Source organism: Pieris brassicae, chromosome 12, assembly GCF_905147105.1.
Source record: "Pieris brassicae chromosome 12, ilPieBrab1.1, whole genome shotgun sequence".
NCBI lineage: Eukaryota > Metazoa > Arthropoda > Insecta > Lepidoptera > Pieridae > Pieris > Pieris brassicae.
This window is the reverse complement of record NC_059676.1, coordinates 8051596-8074611: the sequence shown is the minus strand read 5'-3', so window position 1 is coordinate 8074611 and position 23016 is coordinate 8051596. Positions and strand designations below refer to the sequence as shown.

The 23016-nt window shown below is 31.7% G+C and overlaps 1 protein-coding gene across 1 annotated transcript; it reads right to left on the bottom strand.

The window, feature by feature from the left end:
* Positions 1 to 238: 238 nt before the first annotated feature.
* LOC123717549 (extracellular serine/threonine protein kinase four-jointed) lies at positions 239 to 22763 on the bottom strand. Its single transcript, XM_045673599.1, has 2 exons — positions 22679 to 22763; positions 239 to 2870 (listed from the first exon to the last, which is right to left on the bottom strand). Exon 2 carries the CDS (start codon positions 2842 to 2844, stop codon positions 1261 to 1263), a length of 1584 nt encoding a protein of 527 aa, XP_045529555.1. The 5' UTR covers positions 2845 to 2870; positions 22679 to 22763; the 3' UTR covers positions 239 to 1260.
* Between the last annotated feature and the right edge of the window lie 253 nt (positions 22764 to 23016).

Here is a 23016-nt window from a genome sequence, read left to right as displayed (position 1 = left end):
GCTGATTTAACATAGTGGTGGTGCGTGGCCTCTATGTTAGGATATTTAGGTAAAGATACCTTATAATTATAAGTATTGTCGCAGGCAGCGCTACCTTATAGTGCATTAGGCGTTGCTTGAAAGTTGTATTGTCCCCTTAAACATCAATTATGTATGAAGGCTTCTTAAATAAACAACAAAGACTTAAACATTCATTTTATTATAATTACATAATATATTTTACATATATTTACATAACTTAAAGCTCGCTTCATGTGGAATCCGTGACAAATTACTTAAGTTATGTACAATGCATTTAACAATGTCTTTTTCTGAAACCAATTGTTGGGTACTGTATGGCTTTTGTGTTTCGTATAACATCTTTATTTAAATTAATTTTGTATTCGGGAAATTACTATGTTATTTTCATATAATACTACTATAGTAAAAGCAATAAAGACACCATTTTCCAAACAGATACAACAGATATGATATATGCCAAATTTGAAATAAATATTGAATCTTGCGACTTGCTAAATAAAATGAGTTCATTATATTCCACTTGGCGGCTAAAGTATTTACAAAGTTAATTAAATATCATCACATATTACTGGCACATATATTTTACAATAAATAATTATATTTGGTATCAAAAACGCTATCACTTTTCTCACATATACATTAATTTTATACAAATTTTAAATTCGATTTAGTCAGTTACAATTCATTTATAAAAAGTTGTTTTAACAAATAGAGATCTGTTACAATATTTATACATTGTAAAATGCACTTTAATGGATGGCCATAAGATATAATTTCAATTCACAAAGTACAATCTCATAGTACAAACTGCCTTTTTGTTAAAAACCTTTAATTTTTTTTTTCGTTTAAATTACATTAAACAAATGTTGAAATGATTACTAAAGTTTCTCTGGGATAAGAATCTGAAACGTATCATTTGATTTTAATTGGTCAACGGCATTTGTAGTCCAATCAAAAACACGTGTTTGAACTGTCACAAAAACAAACTAAACACCATTGTCTCGTCCTTTGGTTTATACTCTTAATCCCAGGGCTTACTTATTGCTAGTAACCGTAGTAGGTGAACGAATCTTAGACGAAGCCATGCTAATAAGTCTAGTCGATACCATTCTAATCAGTAAAAGTGATACCTTTATTTCAAATAGTTTTTATGAATTTCTATTGTAACTGATTACAATTGCACTCCTTTAGCATGACTCCGGAAAATATTATAATATGACTATTTCATGGATTTTTATATTATCTGGTTCCAAACAGTCTCTCGCATTTTTCAATTTGACTTACAACTTTACTGATTCTATCTTGAAGTATTTTTGCATTCTTCTCCGGTAGCGGAGGTAATATATCTCTAATTATAGCATTATTTTTCCTATGAAATATCTCACTTAATTTACTACCTATAGATAAATCACTTAGTTCCTTTATAGAGTCAACTGTTCTTTTTCTAAATACACACAAGTTATCTAGCATTAAACTATGATACACATTATATTTTTTTAATAGTCTATAACCGTGTAACAAGCCAGATTCATTATCTAAGAACATAAGTAGTCCACTGTCCATCTTTCTGGCTAAATTATGAGCGGGACCGTCCATTATATTTACATTCCATTGGTAGTTAAACAAATTATTTACTATTCTATCTAAATTGGCAGTTAGATAGTCGAAAATAATCAAATCTGACCATTGAGCAAGTTCTACGAACAATTCTTTCGTTTTCTTATTCAGTTTCATATCAACATGATCGAAATCTTTGTCATCAATTATAGCTTTTACATTCTTTAATTTGAGTTTGTTTATTAAAATTTGTTTGTCCATATCTTTTTCTTTCATCGTTATTTCCTGAATGTCTTTTTTGTTCAGGTGGCGATTTGAGGGCTTAAAAATATCAGGTATAGTAGCCGATTCTAGAGACGGTATATACTGAGTTAAAATAACTGCTCTATTTGAATTCCACTGAGCAGTCGCTATGTCATTTGCTACATTAGACCACAGCTTATCTTTAACATCAACTATTTTAACAACTGTCGGTGCTAAATTAGTAAGATTAAGCAACCTAGCGACATAGAAACTAAATATCTCTCCTTGAATTTGATCTGTATTTTGTCTATACCGCACACAGGCTTGTATTCCATCTTTGAAAGTAACAAGACGATTTTGCATCCTTCCGCATCCGGCTTCCATTTTGACGACTTCACTTTGGTTTACGTACTGTTCCCATATTTCCGCCGTGTTCTCTCCATATCCTTGAGGCATTGAATTTTCTACTTCCGTCCCCCAGTAGATATTTCCGTAGAGTACAGTGTTTTCATTTGGAACATGTAACGTTCGATTGAAATTAAGTTTTTTGTGTTCACGATTCATTTTATTATCTTTCAAAATCTCTTTCATATCGTCAGTGAGACTTTTGGGGTAAATGTCTTTGTATTTGTGGTTGTCTCCCGTGAATGAAACGGCAGAAAATGCTCTTTTATCTAAAATTTCTAGTTCTCTCGTGTCTTTGGAAACTTTTAAGGAGTTCAACGTCCTTACAGTCGAGTTAAGTTTTCTGGGATTCTTTACAGCGATACTTGTTTGAGCGCCCATTAACACAACTCCAATTATAAAACCTAATATAAAACTAATACATACACTTATGAAACAATAGTTGTAAAAACTATATTCTCTTTTTAGAGTTATTCTTTTTAAGTCTTCTTTGTATAAATTGTTATATATTACATAACTAGGTTTTTTGCTAAACATTGTGATGGGTATATTGAATTTTTCAATCATATCTTCTGAGTGTGTTTCTTTAGACTTTATAATGCTCTCAGTGTCAGCCATGTTTGTTTTTCTTACACCATTATAACCTGAAACAAACAGAAGAAATAAATAATTTTGTTCATAGTTGAAACGTCAAATTATCATAGAATTATTATATAGTTTTTTTTGTCAAATTGAGTCATGAGCAACTCAAATGAAGTGGCCAGTAATCCGTGTCGTGATTGACACAACTATTTTTGTTAATCTCTTAATTACTACGATACAAGATAAATATTACTGATAATGTTTTTATTAGGTTTCCGGTTTGTTTTCTATTACGTGGGATATATGTTCATTTGCGTTACATGAAAACATGTATTTAATGGTGGGATGTTCATCATTCGATTATCTATCTACCACAATGCCGGATTTAGAGGTCTGAAGGCCTCAGGGCAACAAAGAAGTTATTTTCCAAATAAAATGGTTCATTTTATTCAATTGAGTTTTTCCATAAATAACTTATTTTGATCTATACTTTGTGTATAGATTATTTCGTCTCTACTGTGAGGGCCCCGTAGATGTAGCCGTAATTCCGTTTGACCAAAACCGTAAAATCAAAACTAAAGCATATTATTGCGAATTTAATTCATATAAATCCGAAAACAGCCCATAAATCAATTGTAATAGCATCTTTTTGGTTTCTCATGTCTATGAATACAGAGAAAATACATAGAAATAGTAAAAAAGTATTGCGAAAGAGGTCTGTTATAGACTTTACGTACTCTATCGGGTTTCTTCATAAAACTTAAAACTCGTAAAATATAAACGGTGAATTCATTTTTAATTTATTCCTTGTAAAAACTCAATGTTTAGGTAGCCATAACATAAATCAAGTAACATTATATAAAAATAATATGATATACTGTCGGCTTCGGTATCTTATTACATGTCTTATAACTTTAACCGTTACTATGAACGTTAACGAAACATTTTTGACTTTTTTAGTTGTTCGTGTTTTTAAATTATAAAATAATGTTCTGTAAACCAAGTACCTGTAGGTATAGAGGATACCTAAACATTATTTAGCTGTAAATCGAATTGACGACCTGTGTTTTATACGCCACAAAGGCGTTTCGTATATTTCCTTCTTCTGATTTAATCACTCGATTTCTTCATATATGAGAATACTCCTTACGTTATGTTCATTAAAATTATAATATTTGATGTTAACAAGTTTCAATAAAATACCATAAAGATATGTTTATAAAAAAATGTACGAGGTAGCTTTAAAATATCATAGACAAAAGTCAATCAAATGTCACAAATCAAGAAACATATCGTCTACCGTTCAAAAACACAAAAACGCGTACAAAAAAAATAAAAAAAAATAACGAGCCATGACACAGAATGTGTTTAACAAAATTCTTACAAGCGGTTCTTACGAGAAATAAAAAAACTGCCCTCGCTTCGATGAACACAAAAAGGCTTGTTAGGTGTTTTTTTTGTAATTATATAGAGCTGTTAATCGTCTTTAATTTGCCGCGACACTGTTTTGTTTTATGTTAGAATTGAACTGGGTTTCAGCGATATGATTTCCTCTATCGCAGAAGCAAAAACATGCCCCAGGTTATTGAAGATTTTGATATGAGTAATTTTTACTTTTACTATCTTTTCTTGGTCAGCATTTGTTCCCATTTACCATGGTCCGAGGCTATATTTGTTTAATCATTTCATTAGGCATTAATTCTCAAAAATATATATTTTAAATATCTCATCTGTAAAAGGAAAATAGTTACTCATAAAAAAAATGGTTATCGGTAATGTTGGTTTTCGGACGATAGTTTCACGTGACAACGTTATTACAAAACATTGACGAAATTATTGCATATTTAAGTCTTCGAGTGGAATAGAAAAATATGCAGCGCAAGCGTACAATGAGCTTAAATCAATCATTCTAAACCTAACCGAAATAACCTGTCGCATTTGTTTCATATCATATCAATTAAGATATCAGATAAGTAAGAAGTACCTTATAAACCAACAATTATTCAAGCAAAATTATTTAAGCACACAATTCTTAAAAAGGCAACAATAAAAATTAATAGAGCTATAAATGAGATAAAATAAAAAACCTTAATCGTGTAATAAATTAAAATTATCGCTCATTTAAATGTTGTTACAGCTCTATAGTCATCTTTGTAATAACCGGTTACCATGGCAACGATATTGTTAATTAAATTATTATAGAACTAACTTAATAATTGGGGGTGTTGCCTGTTTCATAATTTTATTTGTAAAACTTGGTGACTTTCACAATACAAACACACGTTTTCAAATTAGTATTTTTTATCAATTACAAAAAGTCTTATAATTATAGAACTATTAAGCTTAATAGCTTAAAAGTTCTGTATATAATTCCTGTTATAACAGTTGTGTATTAATAAGCTGACATTTTAATGTTTTGACAAGTATAGCTTTCTAGTGATTATGGAAGATGACATGACAATTATCATTCGTTTAATAGAGCGCGCACACTGTGGCATGAACCACACAGCCAAAGGCCACCGCGTCCTACCATCAATTGAACTGGCATTCAATCGGTCCTTTCCGAAACTATTTTACATATAAAACGGTCCTAACACATGTAATATGACAAATAAAACGGATTCATTTATAAGTCCTAAAACATAATGCATGATAAAATCCAAGAATGACGTCACATCAATTATATTAGAACATGTACTACAAACTAGCAACGTATTTGACATGGGCCAGTAGTAGAAACTAATTCAGAACGTCATACAAATTATATATTATAGTGATTAGGTAGTTGTAAAATATATCAATATTTTAAATAAAATTGTTGCATTACAAAGAAAATCGACACAAGTTCCAATTAAATATAATATAAGTAATATTTATTCTCTTCTACAACGGTTTCTCTTCTTTTATCGAAAAAGAGAGTTTGTCTCCTATAGATCGATAGTACCTATCATATTATAAATGACAGGCAAAACATTGAGGCCCGTTTGATTGTGATTGGTCAATATTCCAAAACTTCACATTAATACGACTTAAGGTCCTTCAAGAAAAGAGTTTCTAAATTATAAAGGCCGTTAACGCACTTGCGAGCCTTCTGGCAGTATGAGTGGGGCAGTATCACTCCTCGATGAACCTCCTGCCCGTTTGACGTTGTTAAAAATAGCCTTTTGCCTAATTACTGCCTTTGGTACATTCTACCAGACTTTTTCAGTAAGATAGTTTATATATCTACTACTTAAAGCTATCTATGAGCAGTCTACTCGCTCTATAGCTTACTCAAACTGAGTGAGCTCTTAACAAAACTTGCCATACTCGACCCCCTTTTAAACTAACAAGCTTCCTGAGTGATATGCTTAAGACTTTTTCATAGACAAGAGTCAAATTAAACTAACATACAAGTTAACAGACACAAAAATTAGTTGTGTCAATTTTTTAATCATGAATTTTTCCTTGGGTACTTACAAACTAAGAGTCGTTTATCAGCCATTATAGCTGTTGTCTGCAACAACTGAATTTAGGAATATTTCTCCTTTCATAAAAATTTCCTTACCAATAGCAACATTTACTTGTATGTTACAAATGTCCTAGATACAAGTTAACCACTAAGCCACAGGCTGTTTGACCATAAATAAATATTCTATGAAACGTCAAAAAACTTAGTCATTACCATCTCGGGGGTCCAAGTATGGTATTTTAATGAATTAAACGAGGGAAGGGAATTCCTTAGAGATAAGTGGATTCCGCAGAAAAAGGGTTAGTGCAAATATAGAGTTGCCTAAAGATGTCTGCACAATGGGTTTTAGTATTTATGATTATTATTTTAATTTATCTTAATAAAAATCTCATCGCTTACCTGGCTAAAATCACCACTGTTTTTAACCGATTTTTGGCAACTAATGGCACTATAACCTTTTAGGTCTGGGCCCCAGATTTCTGTGTCTGTTTCATGATTTGTCAATCTAACATTGGTACATAGCCGGGTTCAAACCTACGACCGCAGAGATAAGAGTCCCACGCTGAGGCCACTAGGCCAACACTGGTCTATAGAGCAATATTTTTTTTTAAAGTCGTGGGCGAACGGTTAGAAAGCTCATCTGTTGTCCAATGGCGTATCGACAACTGCCAGAAGGCAATTAAGTCAATACTTTTCTGCCGGCCGGCCTAAATAGTATAAAACTAGATACAATTGTATTAAAAAACACTAAATAACTATGTTTTCGGCCCATGATTTCAGCTATAAATGTATTTTTTTATATCTCATTGTATCCAAAGCTTAACATGTACCGTTGTCGTCTCAAAATCGGTCAAACAACGCCTGATCTCTCACTTATTTGAAGCGCTTTGTTACTTCAACGATTAAATCTCAAACAACAAATTCACGCCATACTTTAATTGTATTTCCAACAGTACGAAAACATTTCAAATAAAAGCGTTATATTTATTTTGTAAAAAGCATCTTTAGGTATTGATAAAACGATAAATATAAACTACAAATATATTATTTACAATATTCTTAACTTATATAGTAATAATTACTAAATAAATGAAAAATATAATGGTAAAACAATTCAAAAAGTTTGGTCTCTGTGGCAACGTAACTTGAAGTTTTGGTCTAAATAATAATTGTTTTTTCATATAAAAAATTTCTTTTTAGACTTATTAAATATATGAAAAACTGCCCCGTGAGTGGTTGACATCTCGCAAGCCAGGAGTGGGGTACGGAAGGCATATTTTGTATTAATTTAAATCTGATAATATAAAATTATATCATATAAAGGATATATACGAGGTGAAAATGACATGAGAAACTAGGAGCCGCTGCGCTAACCAGATTCATGCAACTTCCTCACAATTGAGTAGCCCGGAATATCACAGCTCACAATTCCCGAGGGCACTCTTTGTATCGAAAAATTTCCCATGGTTCCGCCACTTGGCGAAAGGGATCTATAGAGTTGCAGATAATGTCCATGGAGTTATCATAACAGTTTTATTGTAAATTCACTGTGTCGTTGCCCGAATTAAGGAGTATCCAGAAACTGAGTGTCACATCTCCAGTTAAAAGCATGTTATGCCAGTACCAGTTAAGCTATAAAGGGCCAAGGCCCTTGGTAGAAATATAATGAAAAAATATGTCTTATGTAATATGCTTGGGTGGATCATGTGTCAAGTTCCCTCATCCTGTGGGGCTTTGATCGGGTTTCTCTTTAATTGAAACCTTTAAATCGTTACACGTTGGTTACAACAATACAAATCAGCTACCTTTTCTAATACAACAAAGAACGCGTTTTTCAAGTGAAACTTCTTTATCGGCGTTGGAAACAAAACTTACCGTCAATTTTTTCCGTTACGCGCCATCTTTTTCTGGTCCCTACCACAGTTGATTCGAAGAGTTTCGAAGCCATTAATAACAAAAATATATAATAACGATAACAATGATAGTAATAATTATATTACAATTAATGAAATTCTGTAATAATCTTAGTAGTAATAAGATAAAATGAAATAATTGTATTATTTGTATTCTTGTCTTTGATGATAAAAGCCTTTTGTTACACTTTATGTAATTTAACTTTATTTAACCAATTTCTGTGTTGCATATAGTAGTAGCATTTTTCGAAAAATAAGGTCATTGAGAAGTTTCACTTCTTACGTCTGTACACTAGTACTACACACATATTTTTTTTTATTTTACACAAACTCTGAGTGAGATAAAAAATAGTCTTCTTACAACAATTTTAATAAGGTAAAACCCGGAATACATCCGGCAATACTAAACTAATGAAGTAGGATTATTATTTTTACTTGCTTACGGCTGAGAATGCTAAATTTATATTTATATATAAGTCGATTTTCACTACCGAAGTGAAATAAATCAACGATATATTTTGATTTCCTGATAATCTAAAATCACAGTAACAATGATCTACGTCTCGATATAGACAATAATTTTGTCTATGCCCACGTCTAGGCTTTGTGCCTCCTACGCAAACTAAGTCCTGAATATTGGCGCCAGAGAATTGTCCCGAAGTTTACTAACTTATATTATTTTACCCCTTTTGCCATATTCTATACTTGACAACAATTCATTTAGTAGAAAATAAAATATGTAAATCATAATTGTATGGTCAGGGATAAATTAAACCCAGTTGTATAAATAACTTCGATAAATAAAAATAGCCTTGATACTATGTCATTGACGTTTAACAGTACTCGACCTTCGGTGGAGTGTCAGATTTCTGTATCTGTTTCATGATCATTTGTTAATCGAATAGGCAAGTAGGTGATCAGCCTTCTGTGCCTGATGCCCCGCCATCGACTTTTAGGATCTAAGGCAAGCCGGTTTCCTCACGATATACTCCTTCACCGTTCCATTGTTGTACAGTCGGGGATCGAACGTACGACCTCAGGGACGAGAGTCGCACGCTGTAGCCTCTAGACCAACACTGCGACGGAGTGAAAGCCTTCTCCAAATTCTTAAACGAGCCGATCTGGGTTTTGCGCTTATAAACATATTTTGCCATTCATTTTTATTGATATAGATTACAGATTGTGCTATCGAAATTGCGTGATCCATCATATATACTATACTCAGAGCAAATAAAATATGTATTATTATAATTAATAAAAACGTCTTATCTTATGTTAATAAGTTCACCCAATATTAGGTGATACCATAAGACACAATTTTCTAAAAGGCTCTCAAGTGCGCGCCTTCAAGTAATTTAAGTAATAGACAAAACGCACTTTATATTCATACACACACATATATATGATATATATATATATATAACAAAACAGAATTTTAATAAGCGTTTAGCTATGTTACAGTATAAAGCAATAAAGTTAGATTACCAATTACCCACAACTAGACGTTACGGTGTGTGCCGCATTAATCATTTCGCTGCGACAGAGCATTCAAGTTTAACTCGTAAACAGTATGGAATGCGCGTGCGCACACTACACGAGTTATGGTATTTTTAGGAGTGGGCTAATATGAAAATGCTTTAGGAAATATTGTAATTAATGAATATTTAAATACATATGTTATTTTGATAGGTTACCTATAATATTAATATAAATACAAATTAACTATTAAATAATGAATAATAAGAATTAAAAAGTCTATTGTTTTTAACTATTTATATACAAATATACATTAAATATTTAATATCCAGGCACTCATATGTTTCTATACACACGTATAATATACAGACGTGTAAACCCCCTTTATTTAATTTTTAAACCATTTTACGAACAATTAAGAAAAAGCTAAATTAAGCTGTTTATTACTTTTGAAAGGCATACAAATTTCCTTAAACTACATTCAAGTATTGATACTCAAAATTAATTTTATACAGTGTATCAAATTTGAATGATAAACAAAACAAAATTCATTGCTAGATTGTATGTGAATCGTGCAAAAATCTCTGTTAAAACTACTCAACTTAGTTTAAATAACTCAAGCTATAAGTCTTGGTTTCAGATTTATTTATATGTTTTCAATGGGTAATGGCTTTTGTTCCTGATACCGTCGATTTAGGTTGCTGGTTTCCTAAAGATATTTTTGTCACTATTATACAACTAATAGTTGAATGAAGACCACCTCATAATCTTCGCAGCTATCCATTAAACTATCACTGCCTTTTTCCTATGTAAAACTACACATCACCCCTTATAACTACCTATAGTGTGATGTTTCGTAATACCCTAAATTTATAGTTAAAAATAAACATTCTTTCATCAGGAATCAAACTCTGAAAAACGTTGAAACTCCTTTCGTAGCCTCACTAGTTGTAGCCTTTAGCGCATCTCTTGAGCCCGCATTAAAACTGTCCATGGGTCATCATATCACTTAACATCTCGAAAGCCTCCTGCCTGTTTGTTCCCTGTTCTATAGAAAATACATATGGTAAACTATCACCCCGTGTAAAATCCTTTTCAAAAACCCATGGAAATTTAATTACGCCGTAAGCTCCCATTAGAGAAACAATTCTGTGTGTTTGTCACTCTTCACCCATGAAAATGATTTAATATTATTGAAGGTTCAGTTCAAGATGCAATTGTTGTAAGTGGGAATGTAGATTTAATGAATTGAAGGTATTCTTAGAATTCTGATAAACGTGTGCAAGGCATATAAGTCAGTTATTCTGTGTAATAATAGTGGATTCAGCGTGCGACTGTCTTCATTATTATCGTAGGTTCAATCTCCGGCAATGTACCAATAGACTTTCTTTCTATGTGCGCATTGAACATTCGCTCGAACCGTGAAGGAAAACATCGTGAGGAAACTGCCTTGCTTTAGAACTAAAAAGTCGACAGCGTGAGGCATATGATCATAAAACAACAAACAAACATACAGAAATCCGAGGCCCAGACCAAAAAAGGTTGTAGCGCCACTAATTTTTTTTTATTTTTAAAAATGAATTTGAAACATTTATGAGCAAAGTACTATGCGACCGTGAGCATTTGCGCCTCTGGCATTCTATACTTCACTAGCTGCCCGGCGAAATTAGTTTCGCCTTAATATGGTTTACTAAGTTTTTTAGTAGCTACATACCAATAAATGTAACATTTTTCTACATAAAGTGAAGGTTTAAATTTTCTCCCCATAAAAACCTTCCTCAGGGTTCAAAGAATATATAAAAATTTACTCCAATTGGTCCAGTATTCCAGTTGCGCTTAGCAACATTTTGCGATTCATTTTTATATCAATATAATTTTCCAAGTAGTATTTTCATGTGAAAGTTACGTTTGACTTGACGAATAATTTTGTTAAATAGACTTATGACACGTATAGAATAAGTTGGCTTTATGGCTTAGTATAATATACGTAGTGTATAATACGCAAATATATAATAATAATTGTGAATGAGTACCAAAAATCCACTATAATAATACATTTTAATTTACCCTACTTTTATTGCCCATCTTTGTGCCTATGGAAGACCTGTGTCACCAGTCTTCCATCGTGGACAGAAAGTATACAAAAAGCGTGTCTAAATAAAACAAAATCTAAACCACAAGCGGTTCTGGGTGTGTGTATATGTGTAAGGCTGTGTGAATTAAACGTAATGCAAAGCAAAACTTAAATCCTACGTACGCAACGAAGATAGCATGAAAAATATTTCATTGATATGAATATATTGAGTGGGACAAAAATCATTGACCTCATACATTTTTATGGGCCACTTTGCACTAAGCTATATCCTTAAGTGCTCAAAAATGCATCTTATGGCACCTTTTTCACTAAAATATTTGATATTTTACATAAATTACATGTTATTTGACATAAACTACGGCGTTCAGTTGTCCAAGCTTGGGTTTATATAACGCGTTTATATCTGGTACTGGATTCCTTCATTGGAATAGAGATTCAATCAAAACCCTACGGGGCGCCCAAAAAGTGCTCATCGCAGCCCTTGGACAACCATTTTAGTGGGTGCGTTCCCGGCCTTTGAGTGAGGACTATTATTCCCTTTCTTTAAACAATTGGAGATAAGAAGACAAAAACCTTAGTCATACATCTATTGTATGTATTATCTTGTATTTATAGTTCGATGTTTTGTAAGATCCCTAAGTATTTGATAATTCCCCTAAAACAAGCCTTCTTTTTTACCAGGAATCAAACTTTATACTGCTTTTGGACGAACACGTTGAAACTTCTTTTTTTAGCCTTAAAATGATTTGGTCAATTAAAAGTAATACGTATGTAACCCATACATTACTTGACGCCCTTTAAGGTACTAAAAATACTGCCTTAACATTTTATTTAAACAGGTAATAAAAATAAAATTTCAAGATACTGAGACATCCCTAACATAAAGCTGTAACTATCAAGAACAAAGATAAACATTGCGAATTGCAAACGACTATTTTCATATCAAATTACGAGACAATATGGTTAGGGCTGGCACAACAATATTCAAAGGTAATAGACGCCAACATATTTATTTGTCAAGGCGTAACTTTTTTCACAATCAATCACAAACAATAAGTGCTTTGAAATTTGGCTTCAACGTCTTGCCAGTTACAAATACTGAAATATACTTGGTAAAGACTAAATTACTTATGAAATCCCAGTTAATATGGGTTTAAGCTTTATAATTTCAACAGTAACGTGTATGAGGTTAATGGATTTGTGTTAGGACGTTAGTCTTAAGTCCTAAACAGTGGTAAGTGAAAAAATAGAACACAAGAACAGATTGTTTTCCCCTTTATAGAGACTGTAAGTAATGTTATTGAACACAATTCTTATTATTATTATATATTGTATTATCATAAGGTAGGTTTGATCGTAATGTTCCATGGAACATTGATGACCATCCATGATCCATGACGAACATGACGTCGTGACGTTACAATGAAGAGACAATTAAAAATGTTTAATAGTTTATGCTATTTAGAGAGAGAGAGAGAGAGAGAAATCATATATCAGATAAAATGATCGTTTAATAAGAGCACTATGTGAGAACAACACCCACATTAGACCAAGCTGTTCTGGACCAAATGTTCAAGTTTTCGTGCAATATTCGTGAGATACAAGAAATATATTATATTCTAATAAATGTAGAAGCGTTGACACTGGTTAAGGCAAAGCTAATCGTGTAAAAACAAACACCGCGTGTCTCCATTTTGGCGTCAAATTACTCGTGAGGTTTTAAGTCATATTTGCAATGGTGTTACGTACACCGAGGTGTCTGCAATTTCTAGTTAATTAACTTTAAAGGTATGACAAAATTGTATGGTCTATAAAGCTAATGTTATGAAATATCTATTTTGAACACATAACTATTCAGTATTTACAATATCTTTAAACTACATAATAATAATAATTATTTTTTTTTAAAAAGAAAGTTAAAACAAGTTTAAGAAGTGTACATTTAACGGTGGAAGCATTTCCCCGCTGTATTGCGATACTTTTTCTGACTATAAATAATTGTTCTTAAGACATCTTTGTCCCTCTTTTGTCTTTTATGCCCGCTTTCCACTCTGATGGGTGCCATCTCCGCTTTGGTGGAAGCACATGTATGAAAATCATCGTAACGAGTGTAGCGGAGTCCGTAATGGGTCCATTCCGCTCGCAGTGAAAGACGGGCATTATACTTATAGTAAGAGGTCTCTGGCTCTGGCAATTTATTAAACATTTACTAACCTGTATTATTTTTTATGTGAGGATAGATATGATTACTGACCGGAAATTATTCTTTCATCTCTCAAATGTCTCAAAAAGGCGCTAATAGAATCCACAATTTGCATCGAAATTCCACAATTAGCGGAGCTCCCAAATAACGAGTGTAGCAGGGACCCATAACTAGTTTACACATTAGCTCGGGAACAAAAAAATATACAGGTACAAACATGAATGATATGACCGACTGTAGGGATAGCAACGGTCAATTTCGTAATAATTTTTGTTTCATAGTATTAACCTCGTGTCCTTACTAAGACACACCTCCCTTTCGACACTTGACCACCTTTTATAGACATGAAGAGAGAGGAAAGATACTTATTGTGACAGAGTGCATGGCATTAGACCTTAAGGCCATCTCCTACTCTCTGGAACGAGAGTAAAAGCTCTTCCAGCTTCCCCTCACCTAGGCACTGACGCTTACCAATAACAAGTGGAGGAAATTATGCGGCGTCACTAACACTACCTTCAGAATTAAGACATGATATAACACATATAACACATTTTATTCTAGATTTAAACTAGGAGACCATTGCAGGATACACTTTTCTATGAAAAACTTATCGGGTCGAATGTGACATTTATTGTATAAAAGTTTTGTATTGTCTCGAATGAATTTACTACTTTAAATAGCATATAATATCGTCAGGGAGAGAGCCTGGAAACTTTACGTAGTTATATGGTCAGTACAGAGTTTACAAAAGTACATATGCACGTTTACATATGAAATAATAAATTTAATTACATATGAAATAATAAAATTGTTCTGCACACCGTACCCACTATCTCAGCTGGAATATTTGGAATACCGTCGGACGGGCGATCGTATCACAGCTTCGATGCTCGGCACAGACGACTCTATTGGTTTAAAAAAAGGATTAACTTTATAATTTATTAGTATCTGAGTTCAAATAGTTTGGGCTTGACCGATTTCAATAACTTATAAATACTTTGTTAGTAGTTAAAAGTGTTAGTTAAATGATAACGATTGCATTCAAATTGATATGATTTAGTGGATTTATTAATAGGGGGTCAAACGAGCCTAGGGGACGCCCATAAAGGGCAGTCATTGTCACCCATTTTCGTGGGTTGCCTTTGAAAGAGGAGCATACTCTCTTTTAAACAATTGGTAATCGTAATAGTCAAAGTCAAGGTGGTGGTTTGGTCATGGAAGGATGAATGAAGGCTTACAAATTGGGTACCATGGATGGTGAGGTCGGTAGGCCTTGTACTTGGACCTAATTCAGAACATACTATGGAACAGGAAAGTGACAGATCAATAGTAGACCTATTAGGAAACATGCCTGGTCAATGTCATGAAACTGGATGAAGCAAGGAAGTATATGAGGGCTGTAGAATTTGGAGGACGTGGTCTCTGCTTACCACTACAGGGGAAAAGGCGTGAAATATAAATAAATAAAGACACCCATCAAGAAAGTCGTCTCAAGAAGTATTTCGTAACATCACGAATCCACTTGACTATCCCCGTCTCAAAATAGTATAAAACCGTCAAGAATAATAATTATTTTAAAAAATTCTTAATCGTATAATGTAACATTTAATTTAAAATAGTAAAAAACGAGTTTCCGAAACGCGACATCATTTATATGTTTTTATGTGCGTATAATTTTATCGATTCCGCTACGCTTATCGACTCGGAGGTGTTGCAAATTAATTAAAGCAGTTAAAGAGATCTTTATAGCTTTATTTGTATTGCTTGTTAGGCAAATAGTAACAGTGTTTAAATCAACTTGTTTACGACTGATAAGAGAACTGAATGAAGAATATTTCACTTATAATGAAATAAATAAGTACGTTCGTTTAGCCTTCCAAATAAATAGACCACAGAAAAAGACCTCAAAAACAAAAGGATTTGTTAATCTGTATATACAAACATTGTATTAATCTCAAAATAATTTTACCAGACTTGACGGACTTGACTGGAGATCCTGGAATTCTAGTTAAGAAACACAAGGATCAATGGTGTTACAAAAGTGATGTATTTATATGATGTATATCCCCATAGATAGCAATGTCCCAAGATTTTGACAAAGTCATACTTGCTTTCAATTGAGTAAAATATTTATGCATAGTCTACTCGAATGTTATGATTATGCTTTTCAAATGTGTAAGAACTTCTGGTCTTAGAGCCTCCCTTAACCCTATTTAGCTGCCTATTACCATTACCTATTACCGGCTCCAACATTAATTAAAACTAGCTGTATGTAATATGGTTAAGCAAATTTATAAAATATTTGGGACAAGTACTTAAAATACTTAAAACCGAGAATATTGAGTAATAATTTAATTTTCAAAGTTATAAAACATTTGGGACAGTTACTAAGGATTATTGAAAAATAGACAGTCTTAAAACAATGAAAATCAATAAATAATTGCCAACCATTATTACTATTATGAACCATAAGATAATCAGAAATTTATAATACACTAGAGAACATTACTAAAAATATTTTAAAAAATTACGGAGTAAAACATTGAAAATCAGAAACTTATCAAACACTTCGGACAGTTAAAAAGGGTTATTAAAAAATAGTCTTAAAATCCCAGGCGTGATCGTACGCGTATTTTTTTTAAAACAATTTAGCAACAAAAAGCACCATCAATTAAAACAATAGCATCAAATTCTGATGGGGCAGTCGTAATTGTGTTTTCTTCGAATGAATACCTTGACTCTGACATGGGACATTCCGGTATCATTAGCTTTTGGGTTGGTTTTTTATAGTATCGATTGGCAGAATTCCGTTTGAGTCTCGGGCGATGATTAATTTTATTATTTATAACTAGGCAATTGTGCTATAATTTTTAATATAAATTTAATTAATTCAGGTTAAAGTTCATCTGTTAAAGTAAACATCAGAGCTGCTTGTTAAGAGCTATTAGATTTATTCGTGAATATAAAATGTTTAAAGCTTCTTTAAAGGTTGTCTTTCATATATATAATATGATAGACTAAAAATTATGTCATAATAAATCTTGAATAAAAATTGATTCAAAGTAATTGTACTTGGTGTGCTTAAGGAAAATAATGAGTCTTAGTCCTAAATTAAACTAAGCAATTATTTACATGTATGGAGCCCAGTATCTCAGAACATGTTTAAAAAGAAACAATAAATATAATACAACTTATTGTATATTTTTATCATATCATGCAACCAGTACAATATGGTGTTGAACATAAACCTTCCACCGGAGTTTGGTATGCAGCGTGATACCTAGCTGAATTTTGAAAAGGCGTTTTGATGTTATGTGTACTGATTTAGACGTAATTTAATGTAATCTGGCAATTTTTGGTCCACAAGCCACAAGTATTCATGGCTTTTTGTAGTTTTACTACCGCTTCCTTTTCAGTAGCTGACGTAGACACGTTAGCAGCATCGTTAGCATGGCCGCGATTACGTTATCTTCTTGTTCAGAAATATCGCATGTGTATAGGAGGTACAAGACCGGACCTAATACACTCCCTTGCGGCAACCCAGCTTTTATTTCTTTCAATTCTGAATAATCTTCTTCTTGTCTTACCCTAAACTTATTGTATAACAAGGGAAATATCAAGTGCTGTTATAATTACACAATAATTAAGGAGGCGTTGGAACTCTAGTAAGCTGTTGACTTTTTTTTACGAACTCGGTATTTTGTCAGTACCAAGTTTATATAACTTGAAGCAGTTATTTATGACTGTAAAAGCATCCAATATTATTCAAAACATTTAAAGAAACTTGCATATATACCCAACACGGCGGCATGCTGCACCACGATGTATCCAAAAAAATTTTATGCCTAGGCTATCAAACGATTTACTCGTCTTTCTAGAAGTTATAGATCACCGCCGTGTAATTCTTTCAAGGTGATTAAATTTTTAAAGACAAGCGAGTTCTTGGACCATAAGTTTTACACCAATTATAAATAACTTAACTTATCATTATATGACACTATAAAAATTAATGACATTTGTATGCCGATTTATTGTGCTTATTGTGCGGAGTTTTACAATTAATTGATCTAATTATACCACTTCTTTGCAAATAAATAATTAAATATTAAGGAATTTCATCCATACTGCTAAAGAAGTTGCAGGTGCCAGCGAAAAATAAGCAAATTTCACATTAATTTAAAACGTTTTTACGACAGTGAGACAATTTCAGTGAGAATAAAATAAAATTTACGGCTAACTCATAAACAACTTGTATAACGAGCCATAAATTTTGCGAGCCCCGTCACTTCTAAGATCATAATTGAGTTTATGACTTTATATTTAAGATTGATTTCGTAATACCTTTTACATTATAAATATATAAAAAATAATTAATTCGTAAAATAAATTAGGGTCAATTGACTTCTATAGTCTCATAACATTTTCATAATTGAAAATATTTTTTTACAGATGACGTATTATTATTGTATTATTAAAGTTAAATGTTATAATGGGAACCCATCAAAATCGAACCCGTTGCCAATGTTGCTTGACTTTACTGATCTATTCCCAATATAGATATTTACACAGCAACAATGTATTACAAGTGGTGGAACCAGTTTCTAAATTTGTCAAAGCTGTAATAATTTGTTATACATAGTATTATGAATTTTATGACTGGGGCAATAAAGTTTGAAGGTTGTCTCATTTTTGTATAAAGAATTATAAATAAATATTTCCTTAGAATGTAGATATTTAGCCCCTTTAGTTTATGCTACGGAAAAGTCTTAAGGCTTCTGTTACCCTAGTACATTATGTAAAATTGTCAATTTATGTGTTTCTCGATTCATAAGTGTTTTGTATCAAATGGATGCATAATGCATTGCGTAACTGAAGTGGTACTAAGGAATGACAGGGGTTTAGGAATTAGGACTAGAAGCTATGTATATATCAAAATGTGTTTTTCCCACACCGTCATTCGATTTAACACATGCTCTCAAACATCACACATGTTTAGGTTAGGACAATCAAATACTAAATATGTTAAAAAGATATATGTGTGAAAATGACATCAGAACTTAGGAAGGCGTAGCGCGAACGTTGCAACTTCCTCACAATCGACTATTAGTTTTTAGAACAATTTCTCGATGCTGCTAAGAATATCTCAAAGCTCGGATATCTTGGAATTCTAACGACACAAAGTAATTATCCGTGTCAGTAAAATCGTTGAACTCTATTGCTCGTGACCTGACGATTTCAAGCCCGGGTCACTCACCACGTTCCTATTGTCAATTGTATAATATAGGAATCCGGAGCAATTTCAAATCACGAAGTTTTTTCAATTCATTCACTTCTGAGAAATATTATTTTATACAAGGTATAGTAAAATTACTTTGAAAAACTTTAATTTTCTTTCAATGCGTTGCAATTTACATGGTTAACACGAGTTAATTTGGCTGGTGGTTGTTGGAGGGATATTCGTTAATGTTAAACGAAACGCAACTGGCTTTAATCGTTTAAGTTTATCAGCTAGTAACTAACATAAAATTAGGAGCAGGGGGGCGGCGATGCTTACAAAAACTAACTTGGCTTATTTAAGAGTTCTTAAATCTAAGTGACATCTCAATTCGAATTCAATCCCAATGAGTGTAGTTGACCTAGTGGACGTTATCAGAAACTAGAATGTTATATTACAATTTATGAGTGTCGGAAAACTAAAGGGCTCCTTTTTGCTTCCAATCTAAGATGATTGCTTAGCGCTTCTTATTATTTAAATATATGTAACTTATGTCATAGTTATTGTTATAGTTATGTTAACTAGCGCAATACAAGAAATGATATTGTCTTGCCTACGTGGCCCCAATATTCCGACCTCGGGACCAATTTCCGGCAATAATTTTTATACGTTGGCAGGCACAGAAAACCGAATTATTGCTTTATAATGTTATTAAAATAGACGTAAAACCAAGTATATAATGTGTCCGTTTTTTCAGGTTTCCCATGAAAGATAATTTTTATTCGAATCCGATTGTAGTCGTTAAAAAATCCATTATTTATGTTAAAATTATTCAAATACCAAGTCTAGACACAATAAATGTCAAAACAGTTGCAGTCTTTTTAATCCCGATAATTTATTTGAAGTTTTATTATTTGATTCTGTGGAAAATAATATTTCAATAAAAATTCTGTTTTTATTAAAGTAAAGCGCGTTTACTTAGAACGTTTTACGATGTTTGTAGTTCGTAGACTATTATTTACCTAAAGCAAATTACACATTTATGTCAAGCTGTTTCCGCAAACACATATATCACTATGGATATAATAATTTAAACACTGTACACAAAATTAAATAAGAATCGAAAGACTATTCACAACGACTTGGTCTTTGAACTTGCAAATAAGTTTATGCATAGATTATCACACACACATAGTTGCAGTTTTATTTAAATCCTTATTTAAAATTTGCTTACCTACAAAATTCATTTTAATAAAAGGCTTATTTAATTGCAATAGAATTATTTGTTACCATAAATCCAAATTCTTTTTAACATGTCATGTTATAACAATATATTATAAAACATTAAGATGAGCTTTACGTTTTATTAGTATACATTTAAAGGCAACCCTGTTTCTAAAAAAATATAACAATAAAAATGTCATACTAAAGAACTCTATTGTATACTTTTAATCATTAATTAGCAATAATATGTACGTACATTAACAGTTATTTAACATTAAACCACGAAAACAAAAGAAAAACAATGTTATTCATACATGCGATAAAATGCAGATAAATGCACTTCCCGAAGATTAAAAAATATTTACAATGACATTCTGACATCTCACGCCACAAACAAAATATTTGTTTTGCAATATTCAGTTTTAATGAGCCTTTCAAATGATGTGTGTTATTTCGACTGTTTTAATGCAAAAATAAGAATAAAAACAGTTTGTTTGTGTATTTAATGAGATTCTCGGGAGGTTATTTTAAGTTTTAACAGAGTTTTAAATAAGTTTATATAAATTTATTGATATTTAATAATATTAGTAACTTTTTACAGATCAAAAAAGGTATCTATTCTTTCATAGGCCTTGACATTACCCACGAGTATATGTATGTTTCAATCAATTATAAATAATTAACACTTAATTTTAATACATATATATTATGTTATTATTTAGTGAAATTAAAAATTAACGACTATTATTATAGTGGCTTGTTTGTTGTTTAATGGTTATAATCCTTAAATATGTAGTAGATACTACTCTAGTACACCAAAATATACAGTTAGGTATTACGTTATTTTACGGAACGACGTGCAAAACTAATTGAACTAGCTAGTAACATCATTGAAGTTATCATCATTTTTCTCAGTGCTTTTTTTCTTGAATATATATTTCCACAAACTTAATTTAATTTATGATGGTTTCCTGGCTCAAGGAATAAGTATTGCAATACAGCAATGAAATGCTGCCATAAAGGTACACTACCACAGGGACCAAACTTTGAAATGTGTTTTAATATTATTTTTATTAATTTTTAATTATTACTATTAAGAAAATTGTAAATACTGTAAATATAATTATTTTTTTTAATATCCAGAAACTAGTATATTATATCAAAATTTTAATTATATTTAATATGTGATAAATATTTTCCAAAATAAGATGTTATTACCAAAATTGTCCAGGGTTAAATGAAAATATGTTGTAAAACACGTGGGTTTCATTCCGTTTCTATGAAGGCATAAACTATTATAATATATAATATTTTGTTGTCTAGGCTATACATAGTAGACTAAAGCTACCTACGCGTTTTGTTAAGGACATAAAGTCCTGATAATGTTATCTTAAACATATGCTTTAAGATAAAATGCTGAAGTTCCTTATATTTTAAACGTATCACGCATTGTAATTCATGATATTCTATCTTAGTTTATTTAAAAGTCGACAAGGATTAATATCTTAGGAGAACTTCCTTCTTCGTTCCTATATTAGTAAATTAAAGCTTTTTGTGTTACTACTAACAATCATATTTTTCACAAAAATTCACAAAGTCATGGAGTGGAGGTTGTCTTATTCTAAGACAATCCTTTTTACTTTTCGCACTCGGACAATAATTATAAAATCAAAAAATGTGCTACAAACACTGTTTTCCGCGTTAAGTAAAAAATAAAAATATTAATAAACATCTTTATAAAATATCTTCAAAAAATCATAGCGAAAAATTCTCTCCCTGTAAATTCCCTCGTACTTAAATGTAATTTCAACAATTTTTCAACCGGATATCAAAACATATTGCAAGCTTAGCCCTGAGCTTTCTCTAAGAATGCATAAATATACGTAGTAAATTGCCTGAGAAGGGTCACCTACCGTAACGTTTTTATGATCACTATGTCAAAGCTAGCGCCAATAAAATTAGAAGAATGTATAAAAGAGGTTTTATAACCTGTTTTACTATTTCGTAAGATTATCCGATTCCATTTCATATGTTAAAAATAAAGTGCACTAAAATATTATCAACAATTGTAATACTTATTATAACTTTAATAAATAATTGCAGATAAGTTATTAATCTAACAATTCAGTATTGGTGAGATATTTGATATATTCCTTAGCATATAGCTTATATAAATATTAATATCTGAAATTTCTCAATCGAACTAAAATTATAAAATAAGCTGAAATAAAATATGAATTGTACGATGTTGTTGCATTTCAATAAGTTGTGCGATAAATAAAAGGAAACAAACCTTAATATCGATTATGAAAAAAATCCCAAACAACACCAAAAGCACATCAGTTTTAACACAACACAAATTCACAGCACCTCCAACCTACACGAGCTTCAAATCTCGACTGGTGAAATAAAAACATGCCTGGTTGAATAAGAAGTATTTTGTCTCTCTTCAACACAATGATTTACATGCGTTAGAATGAAACAGGTATAATGGCATGCATTATGGGCAATGGCGTTCTTTTTTCGGATGATTTCTTTGAAAGATCCAGTCGATATTATGGGTATAGAGTATAGATGGTGAGCTATGGAACACAATTCATTGATAGGGTTGCCTGATTATGAAATTATAAA

Excerpts from the sequence above, each read along its gene's own strand:
- LOC123717549 (XM_045673599.1), bottom strand. The coding sequence starts at position 2,844 with ATGGCTGACACTGAGAGCATTATAAAGTCTAAAGAAACACACTCAGAA.